The 23,462-nt window shown below is 43.8% G+C and overlaps 1 protein-coding gene across 1 annotated transcript; it reads left to right on the plus strand.

Moving 5' to 3' along the window:
• Positions 1-316: 316 nt before the first annotated feature.
• LOC116334531 (Golgi apparatus protein 1-like) lies at positions 317-18,418 on the plus strand. The gene is made up of 15 exons (XM_031757962.2): positions 317-643; positions 1,270-1,494; positions 2,623-2,685; positions 3,232-3,345; positions 3,430-3,518; positions 4,419-4,536; positions 5,873-5,965; positions 8,211-8,348; positions 9,418-9,541; positions 10,432-10,574; positions 13,584-13,685; positions 14,032-14,139; positions 14,306-14,426; positions 16,039-16,145; positions 17,658-18,418. Exons 1-15 carry the CDS (start codon positions 419-421, stop codon positions 17,826-17,828), a joined length of 1,941 nt encoding a protein of 646 aa, XP_031613822.1. The 5' UTR covers positions 317-418; the 3' UTR covers positions 17,829-18,418.
• The last annotated feature ends 5,044 nt before the right edge of the window (positions 18,419-23,462 follow it).

Genomic DNA, 23,462 nt, shown 5'->3' on the forward strand with positions numbered 1-23,462 from the left:
TTTATGTGTCCATCTATAGAACGCTGCATGTTATAGGGTAAATCTGCCTGTTCTCTGTCAGAAACCTGCCTGCAGAAAATGAACCTAAAGTATGTAATGCAAGGATGTCATCACTTTAGAGATGGAGAAAGCATAAAGTGACAATTATAAATCACTTAATATGATAAGGAGATTCTGCAGGTCATTAGTGTCTCTATACCGTCCATTCTCTTTTGAGCTGCTTTTAAGCATCTTATCGTTCGTTTTGATTCGTAGACCCCGAAAATGGTGCCGCGCTCCCACAATGCATTGCGGCGTGACGTCAACTCCAAAGCCCCAAACACAGAGCGCAGCAAAGCGGGGGCAGGGTCCGCAGCAGGCTAGGTCCGGTGTGGCGCCAGGAGAGTAATCTCTGCGTTTACAAAGATAAAACCGCTTCATGAAGATGTGGGTTTGTCAGGGTTTTCTTCTGCTCCTGTTTTTGCCATTGGCCCGGGAACAGAGTGTTACTGCCGGTGCCAGCCCAGAAGGAGCTGCGGGTCGCTCTCAGAGTGTCGCTTCCTCTCCGGGTCGGAGCGACTCTTTGGCCTGGAAGCTGGAAGAAGAGACGCGTGAGGACCCGACTCGGCTGAAGGTGCTGAAGTATCTCAGTGAACATCCAGAGGTAGGGCATGTGATCTCAATATGCTTTTACGGCTTCCCTTTGAACTCTACCTGTGTCATGGTCCTGGGTCTTCGTGCTCAGCTCTCAGCCACAATGTCATGCGTACAACGTAATTGATATTAATGGAATATGCTACTTGTAAAATGGTAAATGGCCTGTATTTATATAGCGCTTCTATGGTCCCTAAGGACCCCAAAGCGCTCTACATATCCAGTCATTCACCCATTCACACACTGGTGATGGCAAGCTACGTTGTAGCCACAGCCACCCTGGGGCGCACTGACAGAGGCGAGGCTCCCGGACACTGGCGCCACCGGGCCCTCTGACCACCACCAGTAGGCAACGGGTGAAGTGTCTTGCCCAAGGACACAACGACCGAGACTGTCCAAGCCGGGGCTCGAACCGGCAACCTTTCGATTACAAGGCGAACTCCCAACTCTTGAGCCACGATCGCCCCGACTTGTGTATATATATATACTTGTAGTCAACTCTTTTCACATTTGCAAACCTCATTTCAGTAATGTTGCCTTCAAAAGCAACTGAAATAGTTGGAAGAAATAAGTTTTACTGTGAAGCACTTTGTAGCACTTATTTCAAACATTGGCTCTGTGGAAATCTTTCTGTAGCTCTTCCAGGACGGAAGGGTGGAGGTGCAGAGGCTTTTCCAGCAGGAGGCACTGAATGTGAAACTGGAGCCTGAGCTGCAGAGGTGCTGCATGACTGACCTGGAGAAGGGGTGCAGCGAGGAAGTGGCGTCCGGGTGGGACCTGGAGTGCCTGCAGGACCGTCTGGTGGACTTGACCCCCGACTGCAGGGACGTGGTGGGAAACCTGACCGAGCTGCAGTCGCAGGTGGTCACCAGATCTGATTGGCCTGTTGTCTCTATCCACATTAAAGGTTTAACCACACAAAAATGCTGATGATATGGCGTAATCTAAGATTTGTCAAAGCAACTGTTGGATTATTTGTCACAGCAACCCACCCGTAAAGACGTGCTGCTTACTCGTACAACAGCTTGATACCAAGGAAAAGTCATCAATTCATAAGCTCAAACCTCACGCAGTGCTCGTTTTGTTCTGTTTGTGCTTTGTTTTGTCTAAAACACCGTACTTCTGACTGCCTGCACCTCAAAGTTCAGCAGGTGCTTCTATTCAATTCAATTCAATTCAGTTTTATTTATATAGCGCCAAATCACAACAGAAGTCGCCTCAAGGCGCTTTATATTGTACAGTAGATCGCACAATAATAAATACAGAGAAAAACCCAACAATCATATGACCCCTATGAGCAAGCACTTTGGCGACAGTGGGAAGGAAAACTCCCTTTAACAGGAAGAAACCTCCGGCAGAACCAGGCTCAGGGAGGGGCGGGGCCATCTGCTCTGATTGGTTGGGGTGAGAGAAGGAAAACAGGATAAAGACATGCTGTGGAAGAGAGCCAGAGATTAATAACAGATATGATTCAATGCAGAGAGGTCTGTTAACACATAGTGAGTGAGAAAGGTGACTGGAAAGGAAAAACTCAATGCATCATGGGAATCCCCGGCAGCCTACGTCTATTGCAGCATAACTAAGGGAGGATTCAGGGTCACCTGGTCCAGCCCTAACTATATGCTTTAGCAAAAAGGAAAGTTTGAAGCCTAATCTTGAAAGTAGAGATAGTGTCTGTCTCCCGAGATGACCATATTAGGAATTTCCTCTGACATCATGCAGAGCTGAGAGTATGAAAGTGTTTAGAGCATCTGCAGCCTGGCTTTTTACTGTACATACTCTGATCTCATAGGTTGAAGTTTGACCATGCTTAGTACAAACCTTTCTAACAAGATACACTGAAAATGAGGAAGAGCAGTTATGTCCACGTTAACAACAATAGTCTGCAGTGAGTGAAAAATAAAATGATGAGCTTTCTCTCGATCGCCTGCGTGAATAAAATCAGGCTGTCGTGTGAGTTTGTTTTGTGTCGCTCTGTTCTGTCTGCAGGATATTAGGAGAAACGCACTGCTGATGAGAGCTTGTGATGCCGTCATTCAGGCCCAATGCCATGTAAGTACCCACTAATACATGAAATGTCTGTAAATCCAGTTCGAGACGGAAACTTTGCCTCAGTTGAATCAAATTAGGCAGCCTGTCACTCTGCCGTAAGAAAGCTGGGAGATTAAAAGATGATGACAGAGACAAGAACCCACAGGCAAAGACTGCGAAAACTACAGCTGTCAATTGAAGCCCAACGCTTGCTCCAAAAGAGGAAGACCGTTTCTCAATCCGTGTTTGCTGGGTTCCCGGAGCCTGTCAAAGAGTGACCTGGGTCTGGTTGTGACGTGGCCCCCGGGGGGAGGCGGTGCCTGCACAGAGTGTTTTAAGACCCATAAATTCAAACTTCTAAATTTACAAATCAGAACCAAAATGTAAGGAGACAAAGAAAAACACCCAAACTCAGAGATTAAATACAGGGTAATATACACAAAACACCCACAAACCCACAGACCACTACACCTCTGGGAACTGGAAGAACACAGACACAGGAGCACACTCAAACAGTGAGGCAAAACGTGAAAAATCCACTCACTGCTCTCTCCCTGCGTCTGACAGGAGGTGGCTGAAAACCCGATCGACGCCGGTGACCTGATGGAGTGTTTGGTTCAGAACAAACACCACAGGGTGACAAGTGAGAAGTGTGCCGTGGGCGTGACTCGCTTCCAGCTGGTGAGCAGAAAACGTGCTGCCACAAACCATCTCCTGAACCCATTATTAACCATCAGCTCCGTGTGCCTTTCTCCCCGTCCACAGATTCAAATGGGAGATTTCAGCTTCTCCTACAAGTTCAAGACGGCCTGCGAGGAGGACGTCCTCAGACTGTGTCCCAACATGAGGAAGAAGTAAGACCGACAAACGCACAATGATGCTGGAAACGATTAAAGCATCAGCATATACAACACGTGACTGTGTTGTGTTGGAATCACCAGCTGATTTGCATTTCAGTTAGTTTTACCTGAGCTGATCCGCAGGTACGGCACGGTACATAAATATGAGTATATTTAAAAATTCATGTTGGGAATTTTTTTTAATTGGAAAATAATAAATTTTGTTTGTAAAATGAGCAAAAATTTGCTTTTTCTAAAAAAAAAAAAGTAAACTTGGAGTTGGTCGATGGTGTCATATCTGGAGAGTATCACTATGAAGCTGGATGAAAATGTATCTTTGCCAGCAGTGAAGCTTTAATATTGAATCCATTCACTTGTTTTAAAGAACATTATGTAGCTCGTATGTATGAAAAGCTGCAACCGTCGTCCCTGCAGTGGTTTCTGCTGTCAGAGATCGCACATCCAAGTATTTCAAGAATTTATTCTGTGTCATGCTGATTGGTCAGATTTATGACCCCGCCCAAAACAATATCTATATGTGGTTGTTGCTGAACAACAACAGAAAGTGCCGTGTGTGTAGAAGCTGCTGTGATGTCCTCAAATTCCTCAGAAAGAAAAAAACGTAAAAACTTTGTTCCGTAACAAAAGCTTCATGCAGTTGTGACATGAATGGAAATGAAGGAGGGCCACGATAAAATAAAGGCTGGAAGAGCTTATGGGCTGTTAGACAGTCAAACAGCTGACTTTGTTCAACTCTGCTGAATATTTTTAAATTGGAGCGACGACTCTGATCAGCTCAGCCATCTGGATTCCCCGATGGAGGTTTAAACCCACAGCAGTTTGTTTTAAAGCTAAACGTTGCTGAATCTGACCTGCTGAGCGTGACCTTGTGTCTTCATCGTGTCTTCCTGTCAGGGTGGATGTCATGATCTGCCTCGGCACTGCTGTAAGGAACGCCATGATGTGGTACGCAGTGGAGCGGCAAGTGTCCCCCAGATGTCGGCAACAGCTGAGGGTGGAGGAGGTGGCGATGGTACGTTTACTGATGCTTGGTCACAGTCCGACGGGGAAGTGCAGCGAGCCGTGATTTGCGTGCCACTTTTCTGGTTGTGCTGACATCTCAAAGCTCTTCTTACCTGATTTAAATTAATCTACTGTAACATTACAATGGGGCCCGATGTCTCTGTGCACACCGGATCGCCACTGAGAAGGACTGACGAACAGTCCTCTACGTTTGCTGCTAGCTCTTATACCCTTCACGCTCTAACCAGACAGCTCACTCTCCTGAGAGAAAACACGACTTCTCGCTCCTTACTGGCCGAACAAATGCAGTGAGTTGCAAGTGTCATAAACCTATATTTTATTCACAACAGAACAAAGAGAAATATCAAACGTGTGTATTTGATGGCAGCAACATGCCTCTGGTCAACAAAAGGCTCCAGCAGTGCTGAAAGGTTTAAACAGGTTTTAGAGCAACATCTGCTCCATCCAGACATGTTTTTCAAGGAAGGCCTCCTATTGTGCATGATGTGTGGTCGTCCTACTACTGCAGGGGCTCTGTATGTGGTAATCGTCTTTCTACACACACGCACCGGTGCACCGTGCAGCGACGACTGCCAGTAAATAGAAGTGCACTTTGGATTAGGGATGGGTATCGTTTAGGTTTTATCCGATACCAGTGCCAAACCGGTACTTTTGAAACGGTGCCGGTGCTTAAACGGTGCTCAAACCGGTGCTCGAACCGGTGCTTACAGAATGGAGAACACAAACTTTCTCCAAAAAAAAGACAACAATGTTAGCCTTTTCTGCAGCTATAGGGCATATATGGTCTCACGCTTGGCTGGAAGCAGTGCTTAAACAATGGAAAAAACACAAACTTTGTCCAAAAACCTCTCATGTTTAACTGTTTTCCACTTTTTCTTTGGTCATTTTAGCCTTTTTGGCCAGGGTGAAGGGAGCATCTGCCATCAAACAAGAAGACAGCCGCATGTAACTACGACAGTGTTTGCTAGTTCACCTTACGTGCATTAATTTAATAACGTGGTTAGCCTACTCAACGTTAATTACACACGAACAACATGAAGCTACTCTCGCAGAGAAGAACGGCGGAATCCAAAGTTTATGACATCTCAGGAAAAAATAAAGCACCGAAATGTGCGCTGCTTTTCGGTCTGGTTATTACCGTTTATGTCAGAACCAGTGCCATAATGGCATCGGATACCGGTACCCACCCCTACTTTGGATGCCAACACCTACAACCCAACTGATTCTCCTAAAACTGTATGGATGAAGTGTTTCTATGGTTTTTGTCTTAAAATGTTTCATTTGTCTGTTTTCTATCAATCCGAATCCATCCCGACCGTCTGCAGTCAGAGGACATCCGTCTGCAGCCCGAGCTGCACGACTTCTGTAGGCAGGACATCTACAGGCTGTGTCAGAACGTGGCCTTCGGAAACGCACAGGTCAGCAGCTGCAAATGCATGTTTTTATCCTTATAGATATATATGTACAGTGGCTTGCAAAAGTATTCGGCCCCCTTGAACTTTCCCACATTTTGTCACATTACAGCCACAAACATGAATCAATGTTATTGGAATTCCAGGTGAAAGACCAACACAAAGTGGTGTACACGTGAGAAGTGGAACGAAAATCATACATGATTCCAAACATTTTTACAAATAAATAACTGCAAAGTGGGTGTGCGTAATTATTCAGCCCCTGAGTCAATACTTTGTAGAACCACCTTTTGCTGCAATTACAGCTGCCAGTCTTTTAGGGTCTGTCTCTACCAGCTTTGCACATCTACAGACTGAAATCCTTGCCCATTCTTCTTTGCAAAACAGCTCCACCTCAGTCAGATTAGATGGACAGCGTTTGTGAACAGCAGTTTTCAGATCTTGCCACAGATTCTGGATTGGATTTAGATCTGGACTTTGACTGGGCCATTCTAACACATGGATATGTTTTGTTTTAAACCATTCCATTGTTGCCCTGGCTTTATGTTCAGGGTCGTTGTCCTGCTGGAAGGTGAACCTCCGCCCCAGTCTCAAGTCTTTTGCAGACTCCCAGAGGTTTTCTTCCAAGATTGCCCTGTATTTGGCTCCATCCATCTTCCCATCAACTCTGACCAGCTTCCCTGTCCCTGCTGAAGAGAAGCACCCCCAGAGCATGATGCTGCCACCACCATATTTGACAGTGGGGATGGTGTGTTCAGAGTGATGTGCAGTGTTAGTTTTCCACACATAGCGTTTTGCATTTTGGCCAAAAAGTTCCATTTAGGTCTCATCTGACCAGAGCACCTTCTTCCACATGTTTGCTGTGTCCCCCACATGGTTTGTGGCAAACTGCAAACAGGACTTCTTATGGTTTCCTGTTAACAATGGCTTTCTTCTTGCCACTCTTCCATAAAGGCCAACTTTGTGCAGTGCACGACTAATAGTTGTGCTATGGACAGATTCCCCACCTGAGCTGTAGATCTCTGCAGCTCGTCCAGAGTCACCATGGGCCTCTTGGCTGCATTTCTGATCAGCGCTCTCCTTGTTCGGCCTGTGAGTTTAGGTGGACGGCCTTGTCTTGGTAGGTTTACAGTTGTGCCATACTCCTTCCATTTCTGAATGATGGCTTGAACAGTGCTCCGTGGGATGTTCAAGGCTTGGGAAATCTTTTGTAGCCTAAGCCTGCTTTAAATTTCTCAATAACTTTATCCCTGACCTGTCTGGTGTGTTCTTTGGACTTCATGGTGTTGTTGCTGCCAATATTCTCTTAGACAACCTCTGAGGCCGTCACAGAGCAGCTGTATTTGTACTGACATTAGATTACACACAGGTGCACTCTGTTTAGTCATTAGCACTCATCAGGCAATGTCTATGGGCAACTGACTGCACTCAGACCAAAGGGGGCTGAATAATTACGCACACCCCACTTTGCAGTTATTTATTTGTAAAAAATGTTTGGTATCATGTATGATTTTCGTTCCACTTCTCACGTGTACACCACTTTGTATTGGTCTTTCACCTGGAATTCCAATAACATTGATTCATGTTTGTGGCTGTAATGTGACAAAATGTGGAAAAGTTCAAGGGGGCCGAATACTTTTGCAGCCACTGTATATATATATATGGAGAGAGAGAGAGAGAGAGAGCGAGAGAGTCAGCATTTACATCGCTGACTCTTCTTCGTTATAGCTTCGCTGGATCTCAGCCTCAGGACCAAATCCCGATCGATGATGATCCTTTTTCGCCTTATCAGAATTCCAAGCTGATCACAGTTTGTGGGGTGCTGCTTTTTAAGGACTGAGCAAATTAAAACATTTTAAGGACCAGCTTCTTCCACTGATCCAGAACTTTTTTGTTGATAATGTGTACATTTTCCTGCACAATGGAGCTCCATGCTACGAGGCAAAAGTGACAACCAAGTGGCTGTAAGGTCATCAGACTAACATTTTGGATGGTCAAGAAACTCAGAAAATCATCCTTAAGACATGCAAAATATAATCTTAATAAAACTGAGCTGGCAAAGTGTGGTAAAAACCCTTTGTGTCCACAGCTGTAGTTTTAGTTAACTTTGTTAGAGATTAAAACTATTAAATCGTTAAAACATAGCAGAAAGAAAGAGTGCTGCAGTAACAAGTAAGCATGTGTCAGTGTTGTACTTCTGTCTTCTCTGAGTCTTTACAGCTAAACCATCAGCTCTGTCCTGTCTCTGCAGGTCATCGAGTGTCTAAAGGAGAACAAGCGTCTCCTGGCTTGGCGATGTCACCAGAAGGTGTTCAGGCTGCAAGAGGCTGAGATGATCGTACCTGAACTGGACTACACGCTGATGAGAGTCTGCAAGAACATGATCTGGGTAGGCCAGTTAAACCACAATGCTGAAGGATCTTAAATCTGCCTTCCTTCTAATGGCTTCTGAGAAAATGTCCTTGCTTTGTTTGAGCTCTCAGTCAGTCATTGAAATTTGTAATTAATATCAGGAGATTTTTAGTGGCAGAGGAGGATAAACTTGGATATGTACACATACACATTGTTAGTCGATGAGCTTCCAGCATCCCACAGTTTCAATACAGTTTTATTTATTTAGTTTAATTCAATTCAATTTTATTTATACAGCGCCAAATCACAACAACAGTTTCCTCAAGGTGCTTTATATTATAAGGCAAAGACCTACAATAATACAGAGAAAACCCCAACAATCATATGACCCCCTATGATCGAGCACTTTGGAGACAGTGGGAAGGAAAAACTCCCTTTTAACAGGAAGAAACCTCCGGCAGAACCAGGCTCAGGGAGGGGCGGGGCCATGAAGCCAGAGATGAATAATAACTACTGATTAAATACAGAGAAGTGTAAAAACACACAGTGGGGGAAGAAGAAACACCCAGTGCATCATGGGAATCCCCCAGGAGCTTAGACCTCATGCAGCATAACTAAGGGAGGATTCAGGGTCACCTGGTCCAGGTGATATTCTACAACAAAAAGTTTAAGCCTAATCTTAAAAGTAGACGGATGCAACCCTCTCTCATAACATCCATGTTCAAAACACCGAGATGACTCAGCTCAACGATTCCCAAATAGACACATACAGTCCATGAGTAAGACAAGTGTCACATGATCATGTTTCTGGTTTGAATTTGTAGACAAAAAGGCATTTTTATTGGCAGTCGTACAGTTTGTGTAAATCAAGCCCTTTTCTTCAGTTCAACAGCACGAAGCAAACACCGGCAGGCACGTTTTCCAGGAAACGTTTGGAGGTGTTTTTCTGCCGTCAGATTAAAAAGTGACCTTGGTTTTGCAGCTGAAACAAATAAAAATAATAATTAAAGAAGATGCTTAAAGTAGATATTTTATTGATTCTGTTGGGAAAACACAATCAAAGAAACCCCATCTGCAGACTGTAACAGTCGGTTTCATGTGTTCAGCGTTTCTGTCAAGAGACGGACGGCAGCAACATTCTTCAGTGTCTGAAGCAGAACAAGAACAGTGAGTGGATGGATCCCAAATGCAAACGGATGATCATCAACAGACAGCTCACCCAGAACACAGGTGTATGCACACACACGCGCACACACACACGCACGCACGCACGCACACAAATCTCAGATGTTAACATATAACAGAGTAAATACAACATGCTGTTTTTAAATGATGATAGAGTTCAGTTTCACTGCCACACCCAGGCCAGCCCTGCTGAATCCAGAAATCACTTAAATAGAAGCAGGAAGTGAAACAGGCTGAAAGCAGCAGCACATCATGATCACGCCATGATCTGAAGAACTAGCTGAGATACAAAGTCAGTGACATCATCAGTCTGAAAGGTCACAGAGACATTTCTAAGACTCCAGCGAACCACAGTGAGAGCCATTATCCACACATGGAGAAAACCGGGAGCAGAGCTGAACCTGTACAAGGATGAAGTGTCAAATGTTCAAACTTCTAGCGGTTCTTAATTGATAGTGTGGCTTTGAGTACCCGCTGATAGCGAGAACTGTTGTTATTTACGGTCTCGCTAGTTTCTGCATTTCTGCTCTCAGTCTCGCTGGGAGTTCACCTTCACTCGCATACAGTACAAAAATACCTGCATTATATCAATTCAGTTTAATTCAATTCAACTTTATTTATACAGCGCCAAATCACAACAACTTTATATTATAAGGTAAAAGCTCCACCCTAATTCAGAGAAAACCCCAACAATCATATGACCCCCTATGATCGAGCACTTTGGTGACAGTGGGAAGGAAAAACTCCCTTTTAACAGGAAGAAACCTCCGGCAGAACCAGGCTCAGGGAGGGGCGGGGCCATCTGCTGCGAACAGAGCGGTCATCATAAAAAAATGTTTAATGGAACAGAGAGATTTTGGGCCACAGGCAGAAGAACAAAGGAAGATAAATGAAAACAGTCCAGTTGTCTGCATTAACCACAAGTATGATTCCAGACTACAGGTTGAACCCGGTGCTGAGGAGAGCCTGCAGAGCTGACATCCCAAAGTTCTGCCAGTCCATCCTGAATCAGGCAGCCGTTGATGTCGAGCTGGAGGGTCAGGTCATCTCATGCCTCAAACTTAAATACGCCGACCAGGTGAGAGTCACAGCTGACGTGTTGGTTTCCAGACTGCTGCCTCATGTCCAGGTCTTTATCCTGTGCTGCTGTTAAAATAGAAGAACTGAAATCTAGGCCAGAGTCTTTAACCCCCTTTCTTCAAGGTCCAAGCTAATCAAAGCCAAGCCAGAAACCAAGACCAAAAGCAAGCAGAGGTGATACTGACAGACCAGGGCAGGTAATCACAGGACAAACATGAAATCAGTCTTTAAAAAGGCTTAAAGAGAGCCAGCCTGAACGTCTTCACACACATGGAAAATACGAGACATGCGAATATTTTATAAAAATATTAATTAAAATGAACTGATTACACCGACCATGTAGTTTTTAAGGACTAATTATAAGTATTAATTTTTTCAGATCAAGCTTGACATCGACATGTGAATAAACAGATCTGGCCAATCAGACCACTGCATTTGGCGACAGTTGCGCTCATAGCTCAAAAACGCACAGCAGCACTGAATATACAATGACATGGAAATAGTCAAAGTCTGTGCCTCAGACACAGAGCCTGCTGCTGCCTCGGGTCGGTCGGCTCTCTGAAATGAATTCTCCTCAGTGGAGAGCGAGCTGTCCTCCTGCCTGGTGTTTGGTACTCAGGGGCCACGCCTGAGAGCAGGAAGGCTGCACAGAGGGTCATTAACACTGCCCAAAAAAATCACTGCCCCTCCCCGGAGGCCATCGACAATTAAAGGCTATTCTATTGAATTAATTTCTATTGTGGGATCGCCTTTGATGTGTTCATGTTTAGACTCAAACCAGTTTGATCTTTGATGTAAAATAATAACTCCCCTCAAATGTGTAAAACCAAAACTAACAAGCCTGTTTTGAAAATGTAAGCAGTAAAAGTGAAAAATACAGACATAGACAAAATTGTTGGTACCCTTCTGTCAATGAAAGAAAAACTCACAATGGTCACAGAATTAACTTTAATCTGACAAAAGTAATAATAAATAAAAATTGGTCACATTATTTTCATTCTTTTCTAGGGGTACCATCATTTTTGTCCAGGCCTGTTTCATGCATTTATTTTTTAAATAATTCAGTTGAAGCATGGTTAAAAAGCAATGTCTGACTTTCATTGGTTAAGATTTATAGAATTTTTATTTATTATTACTTTTGTCAGATTAAAGTTATTTCTGTGACCATTGTGAGTTTTTCTTTCATTGACCGAAGGGTACCAACAATTTTGTCCACGTCTGTATTCATACTTTGTTACTTCCACCCTCTGGTTGTGATATAGCTTCAACTCCTGGATTAATCCTGCTGCCTTCTCCTGAAAGTGGTGTACTTACAGTTGCAGGCCCACTTTGATTTTAACAAGATCTCTGAAAAATTTCAATCTGGTTTTAAATCACTACATAGCACTGAGATGGCACGTTTAAGGATTTTTAATGATATTCTTTTAACTCTGAATCTGGCAGCCCTGCTGCCCTTTTACTGTTGGACCTGTCAGCAGCTTTTGACACGGTTGACCATGACATCCTGTTATCACTGCTAGAATTTCATGCTGGCCTAAAAGGATCTGCCCTCCAGTGGTTTCGGTCCTACTTGTCAGGAAGGTCTTTTTATGTCAATATGGGCCCCCATAGCTCCAAAATAGCCCCTCTTAAATACGGTGTACCTCAAGGCTCTATTTTGGGTCCTGCCCTGTTCGCACTGTACTAGTTGCCATTGGGTTTCATCTTCTCGTGCTACAACATTTCATTCCAGTGCTTTGCTGATGATTTGCAGATTTATCTGCCTTTAAAAGCAGGGTCAGACCATCCCCAGCTCTTATTACGCTGCCTTGACAACATCAAACAGTGGATGTCTTTAAATTTTCTAAAGCTAAATGAAAATATAATATAATATAATATAATATAATATAATATAATATAATATAACTGAAGTTGTCATTTTTGGCATCTTTGTCAATAATCACGTCACCAGCACTCTGGGCCCCCTTTCCTGCTACTGCAAAACACATGTAAAAACCTCGGTGTCTATCTTGATGGTTCCTTTAAATTGAATAAGCAGGTGAGTGCAGTTGTCCAATCCTGCTTCTTTCAGGTAAGAACGGTAGCCAAGGTAAAGCCATTCCTCCCAGCTAATGTCTTTGAATGTGTTATTCACCTTTTCCTTACTTGCAGATTGGACTACTGCAATTCACTGTATTTTGGTCTCGACCAGGCCTCCATTCATCGTCTTCAGATGGTCCAAAATGCAGCTGCTCGCCTGCTAACTGGTACCAAACGGAGAGAGCATATAACCCCAGTTTTACACTGGCTTCCTGTCTCCTACAGGATCCAATTTAAACTTTTACTTTTGGTTTTTAAGCCGCTTAACGCCCAAGCCTCTTCTTACCTGTCTGAGCTCTTCTCTGTTTATGCTCCAGGAAAAGCCATGAGGTCTAGCTCAAAATTAATGCTGTCCATCCCACGGACTGATCTCAAATCCCGTGGCAAAAGAGCCTTCTCTGTGGCAGGTCCCAGACTCTGGAATAGTCTTCCCCTAAATATTAGATCTGCACAATTTAAATCACTACTAAAGACACATTTTTATGCCCTGGCTTTTAACACACTATGACCCAAGCGTTTTGGTCTTATTTAATAGTCTTAGTTATTGTTTTAATTCTTTTATTGTCCTATCACTGTTTTATATTGTTAAGCACTTTGCGCAGCATCGTCTGTCTGGAAATGCGCGATATAGATACATTTGACCTTGACCTTGAGAACTGGATGAACCCAGAATCTCTGTGTGGAAACATCAGCGTCATCGCTTCATGGCCACTTCATTGTTGACGTGGACAAAAACTCATGTGTACACATTTGTGTGTACAGATGTTACACAAGTTCAAAAACAATGTGGAATTTGTGTGTTTTTTCCCAACGTGCTCAGAGTGTAAAGGCCTTAAACATGACGCTGTGAAGGCTGGAAAGTGATGGCCATGAAAATGTTTGTGTGTGTGTGTGTGCGTGTGTGTGTATGTGTGTCTGTGTGTCGCAGCATTTGTCTCCTGACTGTGAGGATCAGATTCGAGTCATTCTGCAGGAATCAGCGCTGGACTACAGACTGGACCCACAACTGCAGATCCACTGCTCAGAAGAGGTCTCTCTCACACACACACACACACACAGTGTGTCTGCAGATATTTGGATTGTTTCAAATATAAAACATTTCCCTTGCCATGACTTTGGGTTTTTACAAGTGCTGACAGCGTTAATCTCGTTAAAATGACATTAACGCCATAACCACATTAACACAGTAAATCTCCCTTAGTGAGTTATCGCGGATCGCCCCGTGCGTGGGGGGTTCTACTTCTGCTCTACTAGAGCAGCTTTGCATGAACCACAGTTCAAAAATATGTTTTAGCTCTTCCCCATTCATAGCCAACCTACCTTTACATCAACTGTGTGCCTCAGATACCAGAGATATCACCTGTGTGTGTGTGTAGATCAGCAGGCTGTGTCCAGAAGAGGCAGCAGCTCAGGAGCAGTCGGGACAGGTAACAGAGTGTCTGAAGATCAATATCCTGAAGATCAAACTGGAAGGCTGTAAGATGGTAAATGAGCTCACTGCTGCCTTCACTGACCTCTCAGGGTGTAGTAAAACCCAGCTTTATAATTTAAAATGTTTTAGAGAACTACCTGAGGCTGCTTGGCGGGCATGTATATACAAAGTCTTAATGGGTAGTGTACACGAACACGTGCTTTAATCGTCCCCTGCAGGAGGTGTTCAACATGCTGAAGGTGAGTAAGGCGGACGTCTTTGTCGACCCCGTCCTTCACACGGCCTGCGCTCTGGACATCAAACACCACTGTGCTGCCATGCCACCCGGCCTAGGACGGCGTGAGTCACACTCACTCAGAAACCACGTCACTCACACACAAAGTTCACATTCTGTGAAGATCATTTTTAATTCGCTTTTTTGTTAAGATTTATTTTGAAGTTTATCCCTCAATTCATTCATTTTTGAGCTCTAAAGAGAAAGTGCATTTAAAAAGTGTTGGTTTTGTTCTTGTTGTTTTTAACTGTCTGATCAATATCCATCCATTGTCTTGTCGTTGGGGTCACAGGGTGTGTTGGAGCCTATCACAGGTCGAGAAGCATTTTTTAGCTTTTTAGAGAGATTGGATTGGATTAGATTAGATAAAACTTTATTAATCCCTCGGGTGGGTTCCTCCGGGAAATTCGGTTTCCAATAGCACAGCACCAACAGAAGTTACAGAATGTGAGCAGAAATATACCATATATACACATATATATATATATATATATATATATATATATATATAAATACAGAGACATATATAAATGAAGAGTATACAAAAGGGATAAATAGAATAAATAGGAAGGAGTTTTTACGTCTGTTGGTTCTTGTTTTTGGGAGAAGCAACCTGTCACTGAACAGACTCCTCTGGTTGTTTATGGCCGTGTGCAGAGGATGCCCAGCATTGTCCATAATGTCCAGCAATTTCTTTAGTGTCCTTTTCTCTGCCACTGTCACCAGAGTGTCCAGTTTCATGCCGACCACAGAGCCAGCCTTCCTGATCAGTTTTTCCAGCCTGGATGAGTCCTTCTTTGCTGTGCTGCTCCCCCAGCACACCACAGCATAGAAAAGTACTCCAGCAACCACCGACTGGTAAAACATCCTCAGGAGCTTCCTGCAGATGTTGAAAGACCTCAGCCTCCTGAGGAAGTACAGTCGGCTTTGGGCTTTTTTATACAGGTGCTCTGTGTTGCATGACCAGTGCAGTTTGTTGTCCACCCACAGCCCGAGGTATTTGTACTTGGTGACTACCTCCACCTCCTCTCCCTCTATCTGAACTGGCATTGAACCTGCTCTGGACCTCCCGAAGTCCACAACCAGTTCCTTGGTCTTTGAGGTGTTGAGTTGCAGGTGGTTTGTGTGACTCCATGTGACAAAGTTCCTCACCAGACTCCTGTACTCCTCTTCCTGATTATCCCAGATACACCCCATGATGGCTGTGTCGTCTGCAAACTTATGAATATGGCATAATTCAGAGTTGTAGCAGAAGTCAGAGGTGTACAGGGTGAAGAGAAGAGGGGACAGCACAGTTCCCTGTGGTGCTCCTGTGCTGCTGACCACAGTGTCAGACGTGATGTCCTTCAGCCTGACGTACTGTGGTCTGTCAGTGAGGTAGTCGGAGATCCAAGCGACCAGGCAGGGGTCCACCTGCATCCTGTTCAGTTTCTCCTGCAGCAGACAGGGCCGGATGGTATTAAAGGCACTGGAAAAGTCAAGAAAGTAGAGAAGAGAAGAAAAGAGAAGAGAGATTTTCATCCATTAGAAGAAATATTCAATTTAATGTATATATTTTAAAGGATTTGGCTCAGAGGCACCTCTCTTGTTGACCCACACTTTAAAACTTAAACTCGTGTGATCCTAAACAGCTTCAAATTGACTTATGATCACACACCTGTGTCTGTCCTGCCTCAGAGATGTCGTGCCTGATGGAGGCGCTACAGGACAGACGTATTCATCTGCAGCCTGAATGCAAGAAGAAACTTCAGGATCACATCGATATGTGGAGCTACGCTGCCAAGGTACACCTGCTGAGCACCGTGTTGGTGTTTCATCATATCACTGCTGGCTGTGTTCTCACAGCGAGCACCGTGAGGATGACACACACTACCAGCCAAAAGTTTGGACAAACCTTCTCTTTTAATGGTTTTTCTTTTTTTTCATGACTATTTAGATTGAAGGCATCAAAACTATGAATGAACACATATTAAATATGCACTGAACAAAAAAGTGTGAAATATCCACCCTCTGCTTCGATTACTGCTTTGCTCACTCTTGGCCTTCTCTCCATGAGCTTCATGAGGTTGTCTCCTGAAATAGTTTCCAACAGTCTTGAAGGAGTTCCCAGAGATGCTGAGCACTTGTTGGTCCTTTTGCCTTCACTCTGCGCTCCATCTCATCCCAAACCATCTCCATTGGGTTTAGGTCAGGTGACTGTGGAGGCCAGGCCATCAGGTCAGCCCTCCATCACTCTCCTTCTTGGTCAAACAGCCCTCACACAGCCTGAAGGTGTGTTTGGGGTCATTGTGCTGTTGGAAAATAAATGACTTGATGGCATGTCGCTGCAGGATGCTGTGGTAGCCATGCTGGTTCAGTGTGCCTTCACTTTGGAATAAATACCCAAAAATGTCCCCAGCAAAGCCCCCCCACACCATCACACCTCCTCCTTCATGCTTCACGGTGGGAAGCATACATGTAGAGACCATCGTTCACCTTTTCTGCATCGCACAAAGACACAGCCGGTGGAAACAGAGATCTCAAATTTGGACTCATCAGACCAAAGCACAGATGATGTAATGTCCACTCCTTGTGTTTCTTGGCCCAAAGTAATCTCTTCTGCTTGTTGCTTTTCCTTAGTCGTGGTTTCTCAGCAGCTGTTTGACCATAAAGACCTGATTCACACAGTCTCCTCTGAACAGTTGATGTAGAGATGTGTCTGCTACTGGAGCTCTGTATCCTCAGCAGCAGATGTGACTCTAGGATTTTCTTTCCCGGGGCGGTCCTCATGTGAGCCAGTTTGATCGTAGCATTTGATGGTTTTTGCGACTGCACTTGGGGAAATATTCAAAGTTTTAGCAATTTCCCAGACTGACTGACCTTAAAGTAATGTTGGACTGTGGTTTCTCTTTACTCAGCTGACTGGTTCTTGGAATAATCTAACAGTTGTCAAACAGAGCTGTCAGCTGTGTACCAACCTGACCCTGACAGGCACACCTGTGAGGTGAAAACATTTCAGGTGACGACATCATGAAGCTCACTGAGAGAAGGCCGAGGGTTTGCAGCGCTGTCAACAAAGCAAAGGGTGGAATCTAAAATATAAAACATATTTAGTTATTTATCAACTGTTTCTTTGCTACATGATTCCATAAATCTTGCTTCATATATTTGATGTCTTTAGTTTGTATCTACAATGTAGAAAGTAGTAAAAATCAAGAAAAACCATTAAATGAATGAATTTATTTTGAAATTAAGTGTCAATCATTCACACATTTTTCATTATGAGCGGTTTTTTATGAATTGTCTTTCCTCCCCAGATGTCACCGCAGTTTCAGGAGTTTCCAATAATGGAGGAGAGAGGAGGACCACAAGTCTCACGTATGCTCGTAATTGCATCCGTGAGCCTCCTCTTATTTACCGTCTGTTGCACACTGATGTATGTTAAACAAAAACAAACAAAACCATCTAAATATGACATTTTATATTGAATATTTTCTATCAAAACTTTACATTAGTGCTTTCTGTGAAACATCAGATCTGCATTCGGGTTAGTTGTAACAGTTTCACACCATGTTTCAGCACACCTGCTTCTCATATGCAGCTTGTTTAAAAACAAGCATCACAATTTTTTTGAATATCAAGATATTATAATTTCACCTGATCCTATAAAATCTTCTGTATTAATGTCATGATGAATATTTTGGAATGAAAGAGAATGTGGATAGAATCGATGGAAATGAGGTTTCTGCAGAGGGTGGCTGGATAGAGTGAGGAGTTCATCCATCGGAGAGCAGCTCAGAGGAGAGCTGCTGCTCCTCCAGACTGAAAGGAGCCGGTTGTTGGTATAAGGTCACACGGGTTTCATTTCCCCGTTCATTGCTCCTTTGTCTTTTGTGAGTGCGGTATCAGGCGCCAATGCTCTTATTTGTTGGGAGGTAACCAGGTGGTTTTGATCAGGCGCTACAACAGTTACAGGATAGTCAAGTTTTATTGTGCTCTGGGCTGCATTTGCTTGTATTTTCTGGGGGGGGGTTGCCTTTTAACAAATGTGTTTAATAAAGCTATTTTAATACTGGAACCAGTCTGACTCAGTCGTGTATTTTCAAACCTGTGTAAGTTTTTGGTTAGTTTGAAAACAGTCTCTTTATATTTCCTAGGGGTGAAATTCCCCTAGGTCTCATTTGAATCATAAATGCGACCCCAACTGTCCACCTCGCCACAAAAGATCAACAAAATAAATCAACAGCTTCACTTTTACTCAACTCTCTTTCTCCACAACATGCAGGTGCAGCAGTGCTGACATACCAGCAGTGTGTGGGTTAGTACACTATATCAAGTCCACGCTCCACTCTGCCCTCACTCGTGAACGAGACACTTGTTGCATAAACTTCACTTGTATCAGCAGCTCGTCCCTAACCTGGAGTTGAACCTTGGCCTCAGACTTGAAGGTGCTCATTTTCAGTCCCATTGTATCACACTTTGCTGTGAACCACCTGAATGTGAGCTGGAGGTCACCACCCTACTACATCATATGTAACAAGGCAGAGACAAGATCCTGAGGTCACCAAAGTGGAAACCATCCACCACTTGGCTACACCTAGAAATTCTATCCATAACATGTAGTTATTAAGAGAGTTTGTAGCAAAGGGCAATAGGATCAGCCCCCTGAAGGATGTAATCGAATACCTTTTCACAGTCCACAAAACACACCTACACTGGTTCCACACAAGTGTGGAATGAGAGAATTGAACTGGTGCTTCAGGATACTTTGAGATACAAACTGGGAGGTGTTTAAAAATGCTGCTTCTGTGGATTTAGACGTATAAAACAGCAATAGTGGCTATATCAACACATGCACTGGCAACATTATTCCCACAAAATACCATAAGACAAATCTCAATGAAATCCTGGCTCAACAGTGAAGTACGGTCCCCATATGCTCTCTGCACTGCATTTGTCTTAGGCAATGCAGAGGCCTACAAAATGTCAACATACAGCTTGTGTAAGTCAATCATACAAGCAAAGAGACAGTGTAGAAGCTGGGGAGTATCAGATCAACACTGTGCCTCTTTTTTAAAAAACAAATATTTAAAGTTAGGTTATTTTCTTTTAATGTAACAATTTGTGTTTGAGCCCATATGCTGTTATTTTAGAAGTTTTCACCAATTTTTAAGCACACACGTACACGAACAAGAGACAGCTAACTAATAAAACTAGTCAGTTAATAGTAACACAAATGCACTGATATTATACTGATATGGTACTGTAGTACCATATCACCCTATTAGAGCACTTCGCTCTCACACTGCAGGCCTACTTGTTGTTCCTAGAGTATTTAAAAGTAGAATGGGAGGCAGAGCCTTCAGTTTTCAGGCCCCTCTTCTGTGGAACCAGCTTCCAGTTTGGATTCAGGAGACAGACACTATCTCTACTTTCAAGATTAGGCTTAAAACTTTCCTTTTTGCTAAAGCATATAGTTAGGGCTGGACCAGGTGACCCTGAATCCTCCCTTAGTTATGCTGCAATAGGTGTAGGCTGCTGGGGGATTCCCATGATGCACTGGGTGTTTCTTCTTCACTCAATATCTGTGAGTGAAGACTCCATTAGAGGTTGGATGGCTGAAAACTTTCTTCAACTAAATGAGGAGAAGACTGAAGTTGTCAAGGTCAGCGAAGGTGGACCATGGAGTTGAGGAAAGTAGGGCCCAAACGCGAGACTCTTTTAGTGAAGGACAGTGGATTTATTTATGGTGAGTGGACAAAAACAACAACTATACACAAATCCAGCACTGTGGCTCCTGTGGCGATTCCTCTATGAATCCCACACAGCGCACGTGTCCATCACAGTGAAAAAGTGACAACTCCAAAACCCGATTCCGCTCCGTGATTTCCCCTCGTGACGACGCTCCTGGCTCCCGACTCCTGGTGACACAAAAACACACACAGCTCAGCAGGCAGCCTTCAGTAGCGATGTCGTTCACAAAAACACTCATCAACGGAGGTAATTTACAGGTTTGACCAGTGTTGGGACTAACGCGTTATTAAGTAACGCGTTACAGTAACTACGTTATTATTGTGGTAACGAGCACGGTAACTAGTTATTATGCCAAAACCAGGAACGCGTTACTCGTTACTGGGATTTAGATAGGCTCGTTACTCGTTGCCGTGTGGTGGATATCGCGGAGCTTCCACAGATTCAATAACATTAGCAAGTGGTGGAGGCCAGCAGGTGGATGAAGGAAAAGGGAGGCAAGAGGAGAGACCCAAGCGGCCGCCGTCCGCGTGTCAGGTGAACTGAACTTCAGGTAAGAAGTTATGACCTGCAGTCTATCTGGGTCAGATATAAACCAAGTTTAGGTGGAGTTTATTTTCGGTATGCTGACTTTTTTTTCGTACTGCGTGCTAGCTAGCATGACGGAGTTTCTATACAGCTGGGTGGGTGCTATGTTACTGATGTTGAACTTTATTTTGTTCATACGGTTAATTATTAGAGTTTCCAACCGTCCCCTAAAAAACAGAATCGTCTGGTATTCAGAGAAAATATTACGCGTTTCGTACTGAGGTGAAAAGGAACACAGTTTGTCCCGGACTTCAGCTACAATGAAAAAGACACAAAGCTGAAGCTGCACAGCTGCCTCTTCTTCTCTCATTCTCTCCCGTTTCTACTTCAATCACGAAACTGATCAATGATCAGCTGATCGGCTTTTCTCTCTTGTTTATTTATCGCCCACTTTGCGCCAGAAAGAGGAAACCAGCGGATGTGCGTTAAACAACAGCAGCACGTTTAAGCTTGATCAGCTGTTGTTAGAATTTATTTAATATTAATTTCTAGTATCAGCTGATGTTTGCTGGAGCCACAGCTGTAAAGCTGCTGGTCATGATATCGGTTTGGTTATCTGGTGAGAGGGAAACATGCAGATGAAACCAGGAGATGTCCTTACTGAATCATCAGAGCTGAACAGCTGATGGAGAAACAGGTTTACCTTTTAGGTGACATGAATGAGTTGAAGGGAAGTTATGAACTGTTTCTGAGAGACAAATAACACCAGGATCCTTTTCTATGTAGCTGACAGCTGGTAACTGTGCAGGGGCGGGTCTAGCAAAGTGATGCCAGGGGGCCAGGTAGGGCATTAACAGGGAAAGGGGGGGACAAAGAAATACTTTTCTTTCTTATTCTCATTTAAAATGTCTCGCTTTTAAAAAAAAAAATAATTATCTGAGTCTTACAACAAACAATTGATAGATTGATACATATGTACCATCAGAACAGTGTACATCACTGTCACAACAGTGTTTATTTTCATTCAAAGGCTTTATGATTTTTCCTATAATGGTGGGCCGGTCTCTAGTCAAAATGCCCGGGACGATTGTTTTGTCCCAGTCCAGCTCTGTATGCAGCTCATCTGCAGTCTGGTGTTACCTACATCTTCCTATTCAGAAGGCAGAATTTCCAAGTTCTGAGTACAATCAAAAGCACCACGACTGCAGTTTTTGTGTTGGATGTAAAAAGCAGGCTAGAATCATGGCGGTGGTCAACGACGGTCCAGGCGTGGGATTTCTCTCATGGAAATATGCACATTATTTTTTCCTTTCTATTGGTAGGTGGCACAGTGCACTTGGGGCAAGTAAGCAAGCTAGAAGACTGGCAAACTTGCTGGGTATCCAGTTACGAAAGCAACACATTAACAAGAGAATTCTGAGTAAAACCAAAGTTACTTTCCCTAGTAACTAGTTACTCTGAAAGTAACGAGTAACTTGAAGTAACTGAGTTACTTTTTTAGAGAAGTAACTAGTAATGTAACTAAGTTACTAATTTAAAGTAACTTACCCAACACTGGGTTTGACTTAGTATAATCCCGCACTGACTGGAGCTCCGCCATCTTCTTAAATAGGACGCTCCTCATGAGGCTCAGCTGCAGGTGGTGAAGGTTAATGAGCGGCAGGTGCGGCAGCCTCCAGTGCGGGAACACTTCCGGGTCGCAGTCCCCTCAGCGACCCCAAAACATCCGGGAGCACACAGGGAGAAGGAGGACAAAAAGGGAGAGAAAACCACCAAAAACACAACATACAGAAAAACATACAAGAAATACATGAGCTCTGGGTCATCAGACCCAGGCCATGACAGTAGTCCTTGTTTGTGCTTCTAAAAAATTTGTACCTAGTGTTATGGAAAATGTGGGTCCACTTGCTACTTTTGCCAAACCTTCTATCAGGAACCTTGGTGTAACTTGTGACTCAGCCCTGACTTTGGACGCTCATGTTGAATCTCTGGTTCGCTCCTGTTTTTATCACTTGAGAAACATCACTAAGCTGAGTCCCGTTGAATCGCGCTCCGAATTAGAAATTGTCATTCATGCATTTGTTTCATCTCGTCTGGATTATTGTAATTCTCTGTTTACTTGTTTATGTAAACTCTCTATGGAGCATCTGCAAGTTGTTCAGAACGCTGCTGCAAAGCTTCTGACCAAGTCCTCCCAGTACTCCCATGTCACACCCCTGCTGATTCAGCTGCACTGGCTCCCTATTAAATTCAGAATCCACTTTAAGTTTTTGACCTCGACTTTCAGGACTCTGCATGGACAAGCACCAACATGTATCAGTGAACTTTTACATCCATACATTCCCAGCAGGTCCCTGAGGTCATGTGATCAGGGCTTGCTGGTTGTCCAACACACGAGGCTGAAAACAAAAGGCGACAGAGCTTTTGTAACTGTGGCTGCCAGACTGTGGAACTTTCTCCCTTTGAGCCTGAGATCTGTGGACTCAGTGGTCGCTTTTAAAAAACAGTTAAAAACTCATCTTTTAAACTTGCTTTTGGTGGATTTTTATTTTTAGGTTTTAGCTTCTGTGAAGCACTGATTTTTATCTTAAAAGGTGTTATATAAATAAAATGTTACTTTTACTTTAATAGACCTCTCTGCACTGATTCATATCTGTTATTAATCTCTGTCTCTCTTCCACAGCATGTCTTTATCCTGTCTTCCTTCTCTCACCCCAACCGGTCGCAGCAGATGGCCCCGCCCCTCCCTGAGCCTGGTTCTGTCGGAGGTTTCTTCCTGTTAAAAGGGAGTTTTTCCTTCCCACTGTCGCCAAAGTGCTTGCTCATAGGGGGTCATATGATTG

The sequence above is a fragment of the Oreochromis aureus genome, linkage group 7 (genome assembly GCF_013358895.1).
Source record: "Oreochromis aureus strain Israel breed Guangdong linkage group 7, ZZ_aureus, whole genome shotgun sequence".
NCBI lineage: Eukaryota > Metazoa > Chordata > Actinopteri > Cichliformes > Cichlidae > Oreochromis > Oreochromis aureus.